Source organism: Lepisma saccharinum, chromosome 2 (genome assembly GCF_977018435.1).
Source record: "Lepisma saccharinum chromosome 2, izLepSacc3.1, whole genome shotgun sequence".
In the NCBI taxonomy this organism is placed as follows: domain Eukaryota; kingdom Metazoa; phylum Arthropoda; class Insecta; order Zygentoma; family Lepismatidae; genus Lepisma; species Lepisma saccharinum.
The window spans coordinates 45001121-45018795 of NC_139230.1; the positions used below are offsets into that span (position 1 = coordinate 45001121).

The 17675-nt window shown below is 36.9% G+C and overlaps 1 protein-coding gene across 1 annotated transcript in view; it reads left to right on the forward strand.

Annotated features, from left to right (window-relative positions):
• Positions 1–17675, forward strand: part of LOC145981929 (uncharacterized) — a 93693-nt gene that overhangs the window by 61529 nt on the left and 14489 nt on the right. The window contains exon 7 of the mRNA XM_083115427.1: positions 8202–8345. Coding sequence (XP_082971553.1) covers positions 8202–8345 — 144 coding nt within the window. The remainder of the gene's footprint in view (positions 1–8201; positions 8346–17675) is intronic.

Consider the following 17675-nt stretch of genomic DNA (forward strand, 5'->3'; position numbering starts at 1 on the left):
ATGATGCCCATAATGCTAGAATGACAATATATGGGAAGTTGAGTGCAAATAAAAGTGTTTTGGCAATTTATTCCTGGAAAACATGTCAGTTTTCTCTTTCAGAGGTTCTGGGCATTCACTATGGCAGTTGAAAGTAGCAATTCTATTGCAAATTTTCTCCACTTCACTCTTTTTCTAAAAGGCAAAGAATACGCTGCCATTTGGTCTGAAGTTCACTGATGATTTTCCAGTATTGTAATCAACTACTACTTTCAGCTTCTTAATGATTTGGCCATTTCTCTCCAAAATTTCAACTGTGTTGTCAGAATACTTGGAGAGCATTGTCGCATTCTGCCTGTTCTTCCAATTTAGGATAGTGATTCCTCTACTACTCTCTTTCGCAACAATGTCACTCTTTTTCTCTTTTTCACATGGCATTTAAGGGTGACATCTTTAGGGGACCCTTTTTGTTACTTCTTTCTGAAAGTTCCCAGCAAGATTTCTTTTGTCCAACAATTAGTTAGTTCGATGCTTGTGTATGAATTTCCAGTACATGCTGTTCTTTCTGCATTCAAAAGAGGTTCACATAATTACTTCACAACTCCTGTGAGTGTAGTTTTTCTAACTTGAAGACTCTTTCCAGCATATATTTTCAAGAGAAATGTGTAGCCATGTCCCATACATATTTTGAAAATATTTTTTCCATATCTGTGATGCTTTTGCTTCATATATTGTCGCATGACAAGCCACCCTCGAAAAGGCATGAGTGACACATGAACACACACAGTTTCCCCAGGATGGTGACTGGAAATTCTCCATTAGTTGGCTAAGATGATTCTGAACTTTAACCTGTTGCCTTCTGGACATTAATCTTGTTTGCAAAATGACCATACATAACAGCTCAAAACTAAAAAAATAGTTTCATTTCTGCCAAGGTTGTAGGCTCCCACTGATGCAGTCTTGATGATTCTGACATATCTTCTTTTTACTTCAGCTGTTGTGTAGAATCCTCAACTGCAGCCATGTAAAAATCACTAGGCATGCCATCGACTAGCTCATGTATCACAGCTGGACTTACTCCAACATATTCCATGAATTCTGGTAATTGATGCTGTCCACCTTGGAGTGAAAACCAGGAATAATTGTTGTCACTTCTTGCTACTGTGTCATGTTGAAATTGCTTTTCCAAATTGGTAGGTTTCATAGCAAAGAAAGTAGATGAGCAAGAGCATTGGTTCCAGTGCTATTTTTGTTTGTACAGAGGTTGATTTGGTTATATCTGACCAAGATGTAAAGTGTATTTACCCTATGAAAAACCATGCCACCACCACCGTGGTGTTGTATGGGACTATCACCCAACATTGCAATTTCCACTGCAACAAACTATTGGAGCACATGCATAGGAATTGCATCCCATTCCTCCTTACAGGATTTCCATAGGCCAGTGTGGGTGCGAGGGTGGCGATGTTGTAGACATTGTCTTAACAGTCCGAATGCACAGAAATCCATTGGACACTCATCAGGGCTTTGACAGGAATGTCATGAAAGGGCATAACACTGATTCCTGTTTCCTGCTCCATGTTCTGATAAAATTGGAAGGATGATCTAGCAGTATGGCTGGATGCTTTGTCCATGTGGATCCACACCTGGTTCGTGTTGGCTCCGTACAGATGAGGGATGTCTGTCCGATAGATTGGCACCATAATGGATTCCTGGAAGTAGGCAGCATTCACCTTTGTTTTTCTCCACCTTACGTATCTCCAACTTCCCCTCGTAACCATATCCGGCGACAACATGATTCTCTGCCAGAAACTTTCTCGCCACTGGTGGTAAAACTTGGCACGTCCCTTGCCAGAGGTGCCATGGTACGTAATTGCCCTAATGTTACCATTACGCATGAGATAAATGTACGCCTCATCCAATGTGTCAACTGTCTTCCATTTTTACCCTGCCAAGTGTCTTTCGTACAGTTTGCGGCAGTTGAACTTGCATTCTGCAATGTGTTGTGGGAGGAGATTGCGAACCTGGTCCTTACGTATGCACTGCAGGTCAAGACTGCGACGAATGATGTTGCTGACAGTGGACTGTGCCACATTGACCCTCTGGGCCATGTCACGGGGTTGGGATGGTGGATTTTCCTGGACTGCAATTCGCCAAATTCCACGAAGTACCTCAGGCTACACTTTCGCTGGCAACCTCGAATGGCCCCTTTTGTTGGGGAATGTTTTTGCATGAGCACCATTTGTTTCCCTGGCCACGATATCTTTGGCTGTAGTCACTCCGATGGTTAAATCATTTTCCCGACACTGTTTCACTATTTGGTTGTACAAAGAATGTGCATGGAAAAGAGCCAAAATGTACCCTTCCCAATAATGGTTAATTTTCGGTGGCATTTCACTAGCACGAACGTGATGCTCCGGCAACTGCAAGCTCAGACACAACACTGGTTTCAACGTTCTGGTGCAACTACACACGTGGCAGCAGCATTGCCAAATCGATCAGATATAGCCAAATTAGCCTTGTGAGATACAAACATTGAATGCAATAATGGAAAGTTTGATGTGCTGCCTACTGTTACAAAATATGCAGAGAGTTCTACAGGGTGAGTCAAAAGTACTCACAAAGGATGTTGCCCCTCCTTATTACGGGTTAGTTTCCTGGTTCATGGACCAATTAACATGGTCCCATTGAGTGGTCTCCAGGCCTGACACCAATGGATTTTTTTCCTTTGGGGTCATTTAAAGGCACTCATCTACAGAACATCCAGCATCTGAAGGAACACATTGTGCAATGTGCAGGTAGGATTATGCCAAACATTCTGCAAAACGTTCTGGAGAACTGGAAATGATGTGTGCAAAAATGCATTGATGTTCAAGGTGCACACAAATCCCCATGTAACCTGACTTTTGACTCACCCTGTAGTAAAAGAAGTCTTCTTTGTCTGGACGATGAACATAACAGAAAATTGGCATGCAAATCGCAAGCAACGTGCAAAGATTGCTGAGAGTTTACTCGTTGCCTCTCCCCCCCCTCACTCAAACAGAATCTTCGTTGCCAAAGAATGCAGAAAGGGCATTGTTATATGCAACAAGCTTTCACTGAATCAAACTTACTTAGGGTGGCGACAGACCTGGAAAACTGGAAAAGTCAGGGAATTTGAGGTGTCAAAAAAAGTCAGGGAATTTTGTCTTCATGGACTTTTTTTTAAATTTATTTATTTAAAGATATCGTTATGGAACTCTGCAGAGGAACAGGAACTGGGCCTCTCGGTGGGTATTTTAAATTTGAACACTCTTTAGAGGAAAATTGTTATAACTCTGGCACTATGGGAGCATTCTACTTCGGATAAGTTTTGTTTTTCAGATAAAACATCATAGCATGCAACAGTGTACAATTCATAATGCCGGACCGAGGAAGGCGGCTTGGGGGCATGACCCCCAAATTTCAATGGAAAAAAACAAAAATCTGGAGTTTGCCCCTTCTTCCCCCGCTATTTTGGGTAGAGGGCGTAAACTTTAGTATTCTTTTAAAAGAATGGACATTTCTCAAGAGAACGTAACATTTTTCATGTTCTTGGGTGCCATACAAGTTAAATAATAAGCCAAAATGTGATTTTTTTTTTTACGAAAAATAAGTAATTTGCATTTTGGAGGTAAATTGTTATAACTCGGGCACTATCGGATCAATCTACTTTGGATAAGTTTTGTTTTTCAGATAGAACATCAGAACATGCAACCGTATACAATTCAGAATGCGGGACCGAGGAAGGGGTCTTGGGGGGGGGGGGGGGCATGACCCTTGAATTTGAATGAAAAAAACATAAAAATCTGAAGTTTGCCCCTCTTCTCCCGCTATTTTAGGGAGAAGGCCCTAACCTTAGTATTCTCTTCAAAGAATGGATGTTTCCAAAGAGATTGAAACATGTTTCATGTTCCTGGCTGCCATACAAGTTGAATAATGAGCCAAAATGTAAATCTCTGTTCGGAAATGTGGCATGGATATGTTGCGGAGAGGGGGTGAGGTTGGTCATCAATATGAATTTCCCAGGCTTACTCCAGACCTGTTTCAGAGTTTCCACCCAAACATAAGAGTATGAAGATCTAAAAAGCACATTCATTTCGTAATCAGAACCATGATACCATATGGTATCATCGGGGGAGTAAAGGTTAAGCCTCTAAATATTATGTGGAAAATGCATTGAATTATAATTTTTGCTTGTCCGTATGGGAGTAGTAAGGGGACTTGTCACCAGATGGAGGGGATGGGAGCAGGTGGCACCATCCAACCCGACGTCATAGTAAGGCATTTTGTTGGGCAAACTGAAGGAACATGGAAACAAATAGGTTCCATTGATATATACGATTTTTGTCGAATATCGCCACCCGACAAAGTATCTCACTACAGCATGTGACAGAAATTGCATGGACTGCAACATCCAACAAAAATCGCATGCATAAACAAAAAGAGCTTTAGACTGCAAATATGCTGCTCGAATTTTATTACTCTTCTGGCTCACTTCACCTCATTTAATGTAGCAGTGCTTACAAAGGTTTTCTTTCATCGTCCTGATGTATTAATGGCTTCACACAAGTTAACATACGTTTACAATGACATTGCACTATTCTTAGATATCAAGAAGAATCCAACCAAACGGGATATATATTGAATACTATCACGAAAAAGTGAAACATAAATCTGCATTAGTGAACATTATAAAAATTGGCAAGTGCATGCTCCCAACCTCAAATTTACTGTAACACTAGTATTGCAATGAAATGAACGCCACTCTCTGTCCTGTCTGTGTAAACTCGTGAGAGATGGTCATTAATCTCTCATTGAGTAAGGTTAATGTCCAATATTATGAAATAAAATACTAATAATAAATACGTAAATATTTTAATATCATATTTACTCGAATCATTCAGTCATAAGAGCAAATCACTTTCTTCAAGAATTGACTTTTCTCTGCCAGACCTGCTAAATTTTCACTTTCCATCTACTGATTTATATGAGGGGTGGCCAGAAAGTAATTTCCAATTAGTAGGGACATTGATTTTTCGCAAACGCCAAAACCGTGAAAAATGGTAATTGCTGCAAAGTTATATTTAGGAATGTGCAGTGATGTCTGCACACATTTTTTGCCCATTCGAAATATCGAAATAATGCGAATTTGGCATAAAATGCAAATTGTTGGCATTTTTAGCGATTTTTTTTTAAAGAAATGTCCTAAAACAACGAAAAATTCCATGAAATCCAACATTCTTGTCTTTTCTAGGCCATGTTTGTGTACATAGAACATGCAAGTTTACCATCATTTTACTCAAAAGTAAACTATAGAGTTATACGTACATGGAATAATTCAGACAGACACATTAAATCATGTATTTTCCACGATTTTTTCAATTTCTATCAAAACCATTTGCATCACAGAGTAAAGTGGATGGGTTCTAACAGGAGATCGAGTGCATATCTACCGTCACACAGGAGCCACATCTTCGTATTTGTCGCACGAGATGTGTTTTGAATTACCAAGCTAAGTGCGCACCATCGGCATCATTTGTCGAGCGAGTAATAATGGAGCTCAGTCGTTAGGGCATGTGACTACTATGTGAGAGACCTGGGGTCGATCCCCTGCAGGGGAGAACCGGGATGTTTTCCACCTATTCAAACTGCTCTGGCACCCACCCAGAATCATATGAAGCTAGTACCTTGAGGAAACTTTGAGGGATAAAAGTAGCCAGGAGCATGGTGCTGATCACATCACCCCCACCTTCAGCCGTGATCAAGAAAGTGTGGGGCCCTAACTCCACACCTCTATACACCTTCATGGAAAAGTGCAGGGGAGCACTTTACTTTTACTTCCTCAAAAATCTGTTCCAACATATCAAACTGTCACGAAAATACATAGACCATGTGACCTACAATTTAAAATAATAGTTTAAAAGCACAATGGAGTATTAAGTTTCGGTATATTTGGCAGATAAATGTTCTAAACCAAAAACGCGAATTTTGGGAAACGTAACACTAACAAGTCAAAAAAAAAGATAATGCCAATTTTTGATGCCATAATATATCTGTATCTGTCACGTGAGATTGATTGATTTTAATTTTTTGTGTGCGTCGCCACTTATGGTCATTATGCACCCTTCAGTATATACGGGGAAAATTCCATTATCTAAAATCCTTACCTTAAAATTAAAATAAAGGGCTTACGTGAAATTTAGAAGATTTCGCAATTCCGCGTTGCACAATTTAATGATTCAATCCTATTAATTTCGAAGATCCACTGTCTTCATTCACATAAGGGTACGGCGTTTGAAGTGGAGATGGTACCGCGTCACTACATTGTGACAGTGACAGTGGATCTTCGAAATTAATAGGATTGAATCATTAAATTGTGCAACGCGGAATTGCGAAATCTTCTAAATTTCACGTAAGTAATTTTAAACCGCGTTTACCGCAACCACCATGAAATAAAATAAAGGGGTATGGAAAATAACTTTCCCAAAAAAAACTTTCAAGATATCAAACTCTCATGAAGAGGTGTAAGCCATGAGACTTACAATTTGAAACAGTAGTTTAAAAACACCATGAAGGTATAATTTCAGATATTTGCCAGAAAATGTGCTAAAATGAAAATGTGAATTTTGGGGAAAATAACACCGTATAGTAAAAAATAAGAAAACATACTAATTTTAAAAAAAATAACAAAATATCAAGGTCCCTACCGATTAGGCATAAATTTAAGAAGAATATCAGTTTTAATTTATTGCATTAGTAACAGTGAGTCCTAACCTAATTTTCGGCATAATCACCACAGTTGTTCTGGCATTTGTCGTATCATGGCACTAAATTTTGTATGCCCATGGCATATGTGTCTGACAGCAGACTGGAACTATCTCTACCGCAGTGTAAAAATTGTATTTTTTTTTGTATGAAGAAGTGTAATTACATGATGTACTTCTGTGTAAAATGCAATTTGTCCTATCTGATTTTTTAAATAAAATTATTTACATTTGAAGGAAAGACCTAAGCCCATTTCCACTTTTATTTCCTGCTGAAACCAACTAATTTCACTTGCTTAGAGCTGTCATTTGGACCGGTCACCCTGACTGAGTTTGGAAGCAGTTTGATTGTTGCTTTTCCTTTGTAAATAATTGCTGCTACACTTGCTCCTTGCATTGCTTGCAGCTAGAAACATTGTTTTCTCAAGAAATATTAATGAATACATGTAAATGAGTTACTCATTTTATCTGCTAAACTTACTTTTAGAAGTTCAATTAAGTTGGTTGAGCAACAAGTTCCCAAGAAATGCTTGTTGGCAATACTATATTAATACATCAATTGTTTTAGCTCAACCTGTTGCAATTAAATATAATTTACCAACAGATTTTTATATTTTTGGAAATTATGTGCATAAGTAAATAAGTTGCTTTGCAAGTCAGTCTGATATTTCTTTAGATCCAAACTCTTATACTCTCTCCAAAATTAGGTTAAGATATCTCAGTTAATTTACAAATAGAACTGAGTTAACATGAATCATATGTTGTCACCCTTGATTTTTGCAGGAATTTGAGTAATCTGAGATTTTTGGGGTATTTAATTTAATTTTCTTGAAATCTATGTTTTCAGGTTCTTCATTTTCCTACAGAATACATCTTTAGGCATTTTACAATTACACTTTTTAAGATGCATACGCAAAGACACCGGCAGATTTAAATTTTTGTTGTTCACTCCTTTTAGATCAATTCAAGCATCTACTTTTGTAATTTTGTTTTGTGGCTGGAAAATTTATTTCTAAAGTGTCAGTAGCCAAAATGGAGGACAAATTGATATCATGTACAAAATTTTACAGGCCATTAAAGCAGATTGTGGAATAATCGTTTAAAAATAACATATCTGCCAACCATTGGTTTTGCAGACTATGATGATTCAAATGACAAATTTGTTAATAAAAGTAAATCATATAGATTGTCTTTTGACATGTCCCATTTACTGTATAGAAATTTTCGAATGAAGATGGCTGAAAACATATAAGTCCCAATATTAGTACATTGTCTTCATAAATATTTTATTGCTTGCATAATGGAAAGAAAATGTAATAACAATTTTCTCAACAAAAATAAGTTCTCATAATAATATTCATGTACTTTAAGACTCTATTTCCTTGAAGTAAGCTGATGAAATTTAGATAAAGGAATAATGGCATTTTCTTTTTTTAGGTAAAGCTTGAACAAAAGTTGTCTGCAAGAGAACATGAGGTTATCTGTAAAGTGGAAGAAATTCGTAGTCTTGGTCTTGATTTGGTTAAGGCCAATGAAATAATTTTTCAGTTGCAGGAGGAAGTGAGATCCCAAAATAGAGCTGTAAGCATTGTGATTCAGATATATCCTAGACCTAAATAGTATGAATGTAGTTACATTTTTATTGTTATTAAAAAAATTACCAATTCTGATAATGTTCTGATCAGATATAACAGCATGTAGTTTCGTAATGAAACCATATGTTTCATTTACCTAAACAATTAGCCTTTAGTGTCCAGATAGTTGAATTTGAAACCACACCTGTATTTCCGTTGAGGACAGATAGTTGATTTCAACCAGCAGGGCACAGCAGTAATTAATGCATTATTTCTTGAAAACTGTACATGATATTTCAGTTCTGTCTTTTTTTTATGTTTAGTGTACATATGAAGGTATGACATACTCGAATTACAAAAGAATATATCCATCGTTAACTATTATTAACAAGTGAAGTTTGAAAAAGCCCCATATTATTATGGAATAGATTTTAAAAATGGCTATCCTATAACTTCTAAACTACTGCACAAATTTGCCTGGACCACGTGGTAGCACACGGCAGCAATTAATGTGCCATTTCTTGATAACTAGTATACATTATATTTCAGTTCTGTCTTTTTTGTTCATTAGTAGAGGCACATAATTTTGGTAAATAAAAAGCAAAATTTCCGTACAAAAACAGAGTCAATTTTGGGTTCAAAAGTGGCAAATTAAATAAAATTTCAGTGTTATAGCGGTGAAAAATCGCATGAAAAGTGGTATATAAAAATACATTTTGGTTTTAAAATTGTGAATATAACCTTAAATTTGATTTAAAAACTATGCTTACTACACAAAATTAACATTTCACTTCTAATAGCATATTTATTTAGTTATCAAGGTATTAAGTTTATTTCTGTGTAAAGGAGCCCATTTTTGCTTCTCCAATATTAACGGTGTAAGTAATAAATTTTCCACGAATTGCATAACTCTCAGGATAAATCGGACCTCAGTAGGTTTCACATCGGTAAATAAACCCCAAATTTCATGTTTAAGAATTTATTTCTCATTTTGCAGTTTATTTCGCATTATGGTAACATTTGACACCTTTCAAAAACATGAAAAATTAACACTGCAATGTGTGTTTTGATATTTCGTTTTTCGTCAAAAACTAAATATGCATGCCCCTATTCATTAGTAGAGGTAATGGTCTAAATATGGGCCCCCCCTTTTTTATTTTGTCATTTTCGGAGAAGAAACAATAATATATCAAGCACCTGCCTTTAAAATGCATATCTATGAAATATGTACTCAAAGTACCAGGTGTGCCGGTTAATAATTCTTAATTGATCCGAAAGAAAACAAGTGTATCTGAGGAGAAAGGTAGCAAATGCTTTATTCAAAGTATGCGCCATCGCTAGCTATACATTTTGCTCATCTGTCAGTCAAATTGTGGATGCCTTTCCAGAAAAATCGTTCACATCTTGAGGTGATCCAGTCAACATCTTCATAATTGTTGAAGTGTTGCTGGGAAAGTGAGTGAGACATTGATGAAAACAAGTGGTAGTCCGAAGGGGCTAAGTCTGGTGTGTATGGCAGGTGGGGCAAGAATTCCCAGCCAAGTGCAGAAATGGTGTGTGTGGCACCTTTTGCTGTGTGTGATGAGGCGTTGTTGTGCTGCAAAATCACTTTTCCATGTCTTGTCGCCCAATCTGGATCTTTCCCATGGCATGAAGACTATCAGATATGGTTTGGCGACCAACATTTAACATCTCTGCCAGTTGTTATTGCCTTTGCGTATTGTCTTCGTACAACAGTGCTTGGAATTCGGCATCTTGGAATTTTTTTAGCTGCCCCAGGCGATCTTTGTCTTTCAAGTCGAAATCACCACTTTTGAATCATCAAAACCAATGCACACACGCATCTTGCATTAGGACATTGTCACTGTACGTTTCCACAAGGATACGATGGCTTTCACTCACATTTTTTTTTTTTGATTGAACAAGAAAAGCTCCTTGTTTGGTTTGAAGGTCGACATGTTTACCACACAAATCCAACAGTTGAGACTGTGCACCAACCCTTGCTTCCAACGCCCATGCAGTGACGAAATTAAGAATTATTAACCGGCACACCTGGTAATAGCATGCTAAAGTATAGAAGGTCTCCAATTTTTTTTTAAAGAAAAACAATTTCCAAGAAATGGTAAAATGATGTATTTCAAAATTGTGGTCTAAATATGGTCTACTAGTGGCAATATCACAAAAAGCAATTAAATTTTTTTAAAAAAAGTCATTTATCGCTAAAACATTATAAAATTCATATTTATGAATAATCTGTTGTTTTGAAAATCATGTGGAATGGGAAAAATCGAAATTAAGAAAAACATCCAAATATTTGTTGGAAATGTGATCTCAGCATTAAACATCATGTCATAGCCCATATTTAGGCCATCACACTATTTTTCTTCAATTTATTTTTGCTCTCTGTGGTACATATATCATAACCTATACAAAGCAAATGAGAATTCAGAAAACGCTGACTTAAAACATATCTGCAAAAAGTTTTCGGAGGTCGCAATTCTATAACAGCGTCCAAGGCCGAAACTAACCAGCACTTTCTCTTTCTTGCAAATTGGCGCTGCAACCTTTGTCCTTGACAGATAACCAGTTCCCATAGCCTCTGCCAGGTTGCAGCAGCCGGGAAGTACTGATAACTCCAAAACCCATATTTAGACCTTCTCCTCTATACCTCCAAAGGTATTACACACTCGAATTACAAAACAAGCATTGTTTGAAAAAGCCCTTTGTTTCCCTTTTTTTTATAATGGTATAAATTGAAGATGAAAGGTAACTGCTCAACCACTGCATCTTTTCCTTTAATACTAATTATTGGGAGGCACAATGAATAAATCTTACCTCCGCTAAAAGCTGTCTTTAAGAAAGAAAACAAAACCAATTTCATCTCTACGTTTTTCAGCTACAATTTATTTTTTACTACACTGAAAGTTTGAAAAGCGCACACTTGAAAAGGTGCCAGATGCAACTGGAATATATTAGTATGATGCTCCACCTGCCAAAGATTAATTTATTGTGGGCTTGGTGTTAGAATGCAATGAATTCTCAGTTCACGATCTCACTGCTGAATCTTTTGAACTTGTGTTATGGCCAGAGTATTGATGCTTCATTGTGTTTATTGTTTCATCAATTTCTTCTCATGATTGTCTATTATCGTTGTTGTGATTTTGGTTTTGCTTTAAATGTGTATATAGATTATGTGTACATGTTCATAAGAACAGTAGCCCGACCCTGTGGCCGAGTGGTTAGCACATCGCGCTGCGACGCCAAGGGTCCCGGGTTTGAATCCTGGTCGGGCTTGGTTGTTTGTGAATGCTCATTCATCAATTTCATCATTTCATCACTCATCCCCATCTTCGCAAATTAGCCAAGAGGCACAAAACGCGAAGTAAAATAAACTAAATCAATCAATCATAAGAACAGTAACACAGTGGCAAGAAATTAGATACCACTACCAGATATTACCATGTTTACCGATATATTAAATTGTAAATATTATCAGCAAATTTAACAGTATTTAAGATGTTCAGTATGCATATCAGTGCAGGAATTAGAGGCTACACCAATAGTGGTATGCTCTTGAGAGTTATACAAAATTTTAGTGATCAATCAAGTAATGCATATTTCTTTTTTGATGGAAACACAAAATGTTACATAACACACTGTAATGTTCATTTTCCATGTTTCTGAAAGTTTAAGGTGCATTTTCCAGCCATGTTTTGTCACAAAATGAAGTGAATTGAACTGCAGAATGTCAAGTAAACATGAAATTTAGTCTATTTACATTCTGAAGTCCGAACTATCATGCAAGTTATGAAATTCCTGAAAAATTGATGAATTCTGTTGTAAATATTTGAGAAGCGAAAATGGACTCCTCTTCACAGGAATACACTTAGTGCTCTGGTAACTACATAAATGTGGTATTAGATGGGAAATGTTTGTTTTATCTTGGGATAATTGCAAATTCAGAAAGCATTGTGTTGGTAAATAAATTCAAAATTTCATGTTTGATACCTAATTTTGTGTTTTGCAGTTTTGTTAGAAGTTTGTTGGAAAATGTACCTCACACATTTCAAAACCATGAGAAGGTAACATTACCACATGTAATTTTACTTTTCGTGCTACAGTTGAAAGCGAAATGTGCTTGCCTCTAAATAAACTCCATATTGGGCCTACTGATATGGTTTTTCTCCTCTAATTCTTCCTCCAAGCAGGCCTTCATTATTCCTTGTCTCAGGATATCACCTACCATCCTAAATTTTCTCTTGATCATTCTCCACAGGCTTCTCTTGCTATGTGCACATTTCAAAACTTCTATGTTTCTTATTGTTTGACCTTCAACATTCTCCTGTAGCTCCACATTTCAAATTTCATTTTTTTTTTTTTTTTTTGCAGATCCGTGCAATATGAAAATGTAATCACATAAGCTAAAACAAAATGCCCTCCATTTTTAGAATGTGCTGTTGTTTAGTCACATGAGTTTAAATGTGTTTTTAAGTCCACTTTATACATTGCATGTGCTCAGTGAGGGGTAGGTACTCACTTTGTAACCAATTCTCAGCCTTTTTATACAAAGTGAAGTATGTACACCAAAAAGTTTAGAAATGAGCCGGTGGAAGAAAACTTTAAAATACAGAAAAATATAAAATACATTAAAATGTTGTAACCTATTGCTTTATATGTAACCACAAAGACTGAATGTTCAATGCAGGGAAATGTAAAAATTACGGTTCCAGTGTATATAAATTGAAAGACCTTGCAAATGCATGTAGCAAGTGCCATCTTGCTCAAAGTGTTCTGGGATTGAATCCTGTTGAAAGCATGGATATTTTGTTGTTCTTCTGTCTGCATCATCCTCATCATAATGATTAACCTAAAAAGGTAGAAAGCTACGATTTGGAAAGATTGATACATATTAAATGGGATCATCCAGAAGCACCATCCGAGACCTTTCACAGGGTGGCTACTCACTGGGAATTCTGGGAATTATGTGTGAATTATTTGCTCCAGGAATTATGCGTGAATTCTACTGGAATTTTTCTCCATAGATGTGAAAAATTACAACTAATTAATCCAAATCCTATTCAAATTTTTCATGTATTTATAAATGCTCTGAGGCAAGTTTTTCAAAGTTCAGCTTTCATTTATATCTAGGATGGCAATGAAAGCTGTGTGAAAAATAAAACAATTCTCTCAATCTGTTTACTTTGTTACTGTCCTTTCCAGAAATAATCTCACAGATGAAAGATTCTTGCAAGATATCTTGAGGTTGATTAGGTGAATTTGAGTTTGACAATTAACAATTTTTTCTAGATTTGTACATCTCGTAACATCTTTGACTTGTGCTTGTAGATGTATTTTGAGTCTGATTATGTGAAATTGTAAACAGTTGCTCAACCACAAAGGGGGGGCAGGAAGCATTGCCCCCAACCTTGGACAGAAATTAGTTGGAGGGGGCAATGGGACCAAACACTGACGGCTAAGTGTACCTGCAGGGGGCAATTACCACCCAGAACTTCACATTTTATGCAAATAAAATTTCCTTAGTCTTATCAGGTTTATAATCGTAGCTAGGGGGCGGCGATAGTCGGCCCTGGGCGCTGAACAATCTAAATGAAAAAGTTGTAAAATTGATTGATTGATTGTGGTTTAAGTCCACTTTATGCACAGAAAGGCTAACCGGGACTGGACCTACAATTTAAAGTGGGATCCAAATCACTGTGCCATGTGCCTTCATCGGGTATCCAACCTGGGACCTCTTGATCACAAGGGGACGATGTTACCACTACACATTCAGGGAGGCACAAAGTTGTAAAAAAGAGAATGCATTGGCATCCCATGAAATTATTTGCACTCTATTAAATCAATATTGATTTCATCCTTCAAAAAATTAGATCCAAAAATTTTCTTGCTTGCTTCGCTTGTATTCTTTCATTGTTCTCTGTAATGTAATGTAATGTAATGTAAATTATCAGACAGAGAAATAAGACTTGTCTTAATTGATTTTGTTTTAAATGTATGAACAATTGTTTTGAGGAAAGGGAGTGTGCACATTTGAGAGACAATATATGTAATTTTTTCCGTTGGTTTATTGTGAGATGGATGAATTTGTTGTGTAATCTATTTAAATAATATATGTTGTATATAATATGTTGTATATAATATGTGGCCGCGGTGGCTCAGTCGGTAACGCGTCTGACTACCATGCTCAATGTCCCGGGTTTGATCCCCGGCCGGTTCAAATCTGGGAACTTTTCTAACGTTGGAAGCGGCTCCGGCGCGCACCCAGCGTCGAATAACATGGGTGGAAACCCTGGGGGGTAAAGGTGGTCAGGGGCATGATGCTGATCACATCACCCCCACTCATGACCGGATCAAGAAAGTGTGGGGCGTTACCCCCACACCCCCTATACGCCTTCATGGCGTAGTGCTAAGCACAGGGGAGCACTTTACATTTTTATAATATGTATTAAAGAAACTTTGAATACGTACACAATTTAGTGTCCACGTTGCTCCATGTTGCATATATGTGAAACACATATCGTGCGTGAAAGTTATACATGTTAATGTAAAAAAGAATTATATTTGGAATGTATTTATCAAGCATTTTCTGTCTCGAAAATAGTTTGTGTGCTTGTTTGTCATTGTTAATGTGAAATTGAACATGTTGAAAAAATAATTCAAATCCCTTGTTCAAACACAAATGCTTAGCACCAACTTCTACCCCTTTTTTTGCATGATTAACGAAATACTAACTTTTTGATACTACTACTACTACAACTAATAATAATAATAATAATGCTGGTCCTGGGTTCGAATCCCAGCTTGGGTATGAATGTTTGTGAGTGTCCATTCATCAATCAATTTCATCATATCATCACTCATCCCCATCTTCGCATATTTGCCAAAAACGGCACAAGAAGCGAAATAAAATAAAACAAATCAATAATAATAATAATAATAATATTATTATTAACACTATTATAATAATTATTAGTATTAGTACATTTATCCTGACATTCCCCCCCCCTCCTACCCAGACAAAAATTCATGGTCGCACCTCGGATTGTAAATAGAAACTCAGTACCTTAAATTAAATATTTTAATTGTATTACGTATACCGTTTAATTAAATTTGCATTTTTGAATGTTGGAATCACATAGACCTTTATTAAGATATTTGTGTGTGGATGTTGAGAGGCAGTAGTATCTGTTTGAATTTTTGGAAAGTTTGCCTTGAAAACCAGGAATTATACTTGAAGTTTACCATGTTCCTAGAGTAGCCACCCTGTTTCAGCTGTGCAGTACAAGAATTTTGAAGGAAATTAGTGGCACCACTCACCCTCGATAGGTGGAGGTATCTTCCATTCTGTGTGTTTTGACTTGACTGCATCATGTTTATTTTCTTCAGCTGAGTTTCTCTGAAGGTGGTTCCACAAAGTGGCACCTTAATGACTTGTTTGTTGAGCATGTGTAGAATGTGGGTGAATTCAAGAACATGCCACTTTTTGGATGTACTAAATGGTGCATACACAAGGTACAATCCCAATGTTCGGAGACTCTGTTCATTGGGATGACTTCAAAACACTGATTCACAACCACCTTGAAGCTAATCCACATGGGTGATGATTAGAGGCATGCAAATTTAGTTTTTGACGAAAACACGAAATATGAAATAACATGCTGTAATTTTCATTCTTCGTGTTTCTGAAAGGTCTGAGGTGCATTTTTCTACTCTATTTTGTCACGAAATAATGTGAAATTGACTCTTAAACACGAAATTTACCGTTTATATACCGACGTGACACTTTCTGAAGTGTGAAGTATCCTGTGAGTTACGCAATTCATGGAAAATTGATTAATTCTGCTGTAAATATTTGAGAAGCAAAAATGGACTCCTTTACACATGAATAAACTTAATACTCTGGTAACTACATAAATGTGCTATTAGAAGGGATAAGTTTATTTTGTGTAATAAGTGCAGTTTTTAAATCAAATTTAGGATTATATTCACAATTTTGAAACCAAAATGTCATTTTATATAGCACTTTTGATGTGATTATTCACCGCTATAGCACCGAAATTTTATTTTATTTACCGCTTTTGAACCCGAAATCGACTCGGTTTTTGTACCGAAATTTGCTTTTTTATTTACCAAAAATGTGTGCCTCTAGTGATGATACACTTTTGCCAGTGATGATAAAGCTGTTGGAAGCAGTGCTGGAAGCCATGTTTGCAACCTCCCATCATGCCTCCTACTTTCAGCTCAGTTTCTGACACAAAAAAATGCCCCTTTAGTTGTGTTTTCATACCAGGGAAAAATTAGTTGTCACAAAGGGATAAGTCTGGTGATAGGATGTTCCAGCACAAACATTCCATGTGTAACCATAAACTCAGTGATAATTATGGACTCAAGGTCCGTTGACTTGTTTGCTGCTTGCTTTGGAAGGTGTGTTCACAGTGACCCTTTGAGCAAGCTTAGGTGGTTGTAAAACTGTGACATCATGGGGATGGCAGATCTCTGGGGGAAAGTCTGATATCAGCTAAATTTAGCAAGTGCAACTTGCTGTTCTTCCTTCTGTTCTTTCCTTGCGTTGTATTCATGTATTTCCAGTATTTTTTTATGCGATTCATATTGTAGTGTCTGAGTGACAATAAATAATGTCTCACTGTGCTGCAAGCACATGAATATATCAAGAAAACAAAAAAAATCCCATATTGTTTAGCTTATATTTCCATCCGATGAGAAGTTCTGAGCAAATGCTATTAAGACAAATTTCAGGTTGCTATTTTTCTTTTTATACCAGTGTGTTACAAATATGATTTAAAATCCGAATTAGTAGGAATTACAACAAAGAACAGCCTGAAGAAAGGCACCATTCCTACACTAACAGTGTTCGTGCAAGATTTGTGTAGTTGGAATTGCCAAATGCGGAGTTTTTTTTTTTTTTTTTTACGGAGTATATGATCTGACTTCCATGTGGGAGACTGGGGTTCGATCCCCGGTGGGGGAGAACCAGGATATTTTGCACATGTTCAAGCAGCTCCAATGCCCAGCCAGCATTACATAAAGTGGGTACCTGGAGGAAACTCTGGGGGATAAAAGCAGCCAGGGGCATGGTGCTGATCACATTAGCTTTTTGGCTAATTGCAAAGATGAGGATGAGTGATGATGTAATTAAATTATTGAAGGGACATTCACAAAGAACATCCAAGCTCAGACCTAGTATTGTAGCATGCTGAGCTAACCACTCCACCATGGAGGCTGGTGGAAGGCTGATGTTAGGAGCAGTCCAGGATACAGCTCCCTAATTAACTCTGATAAACTTACTATTCATTTTTCC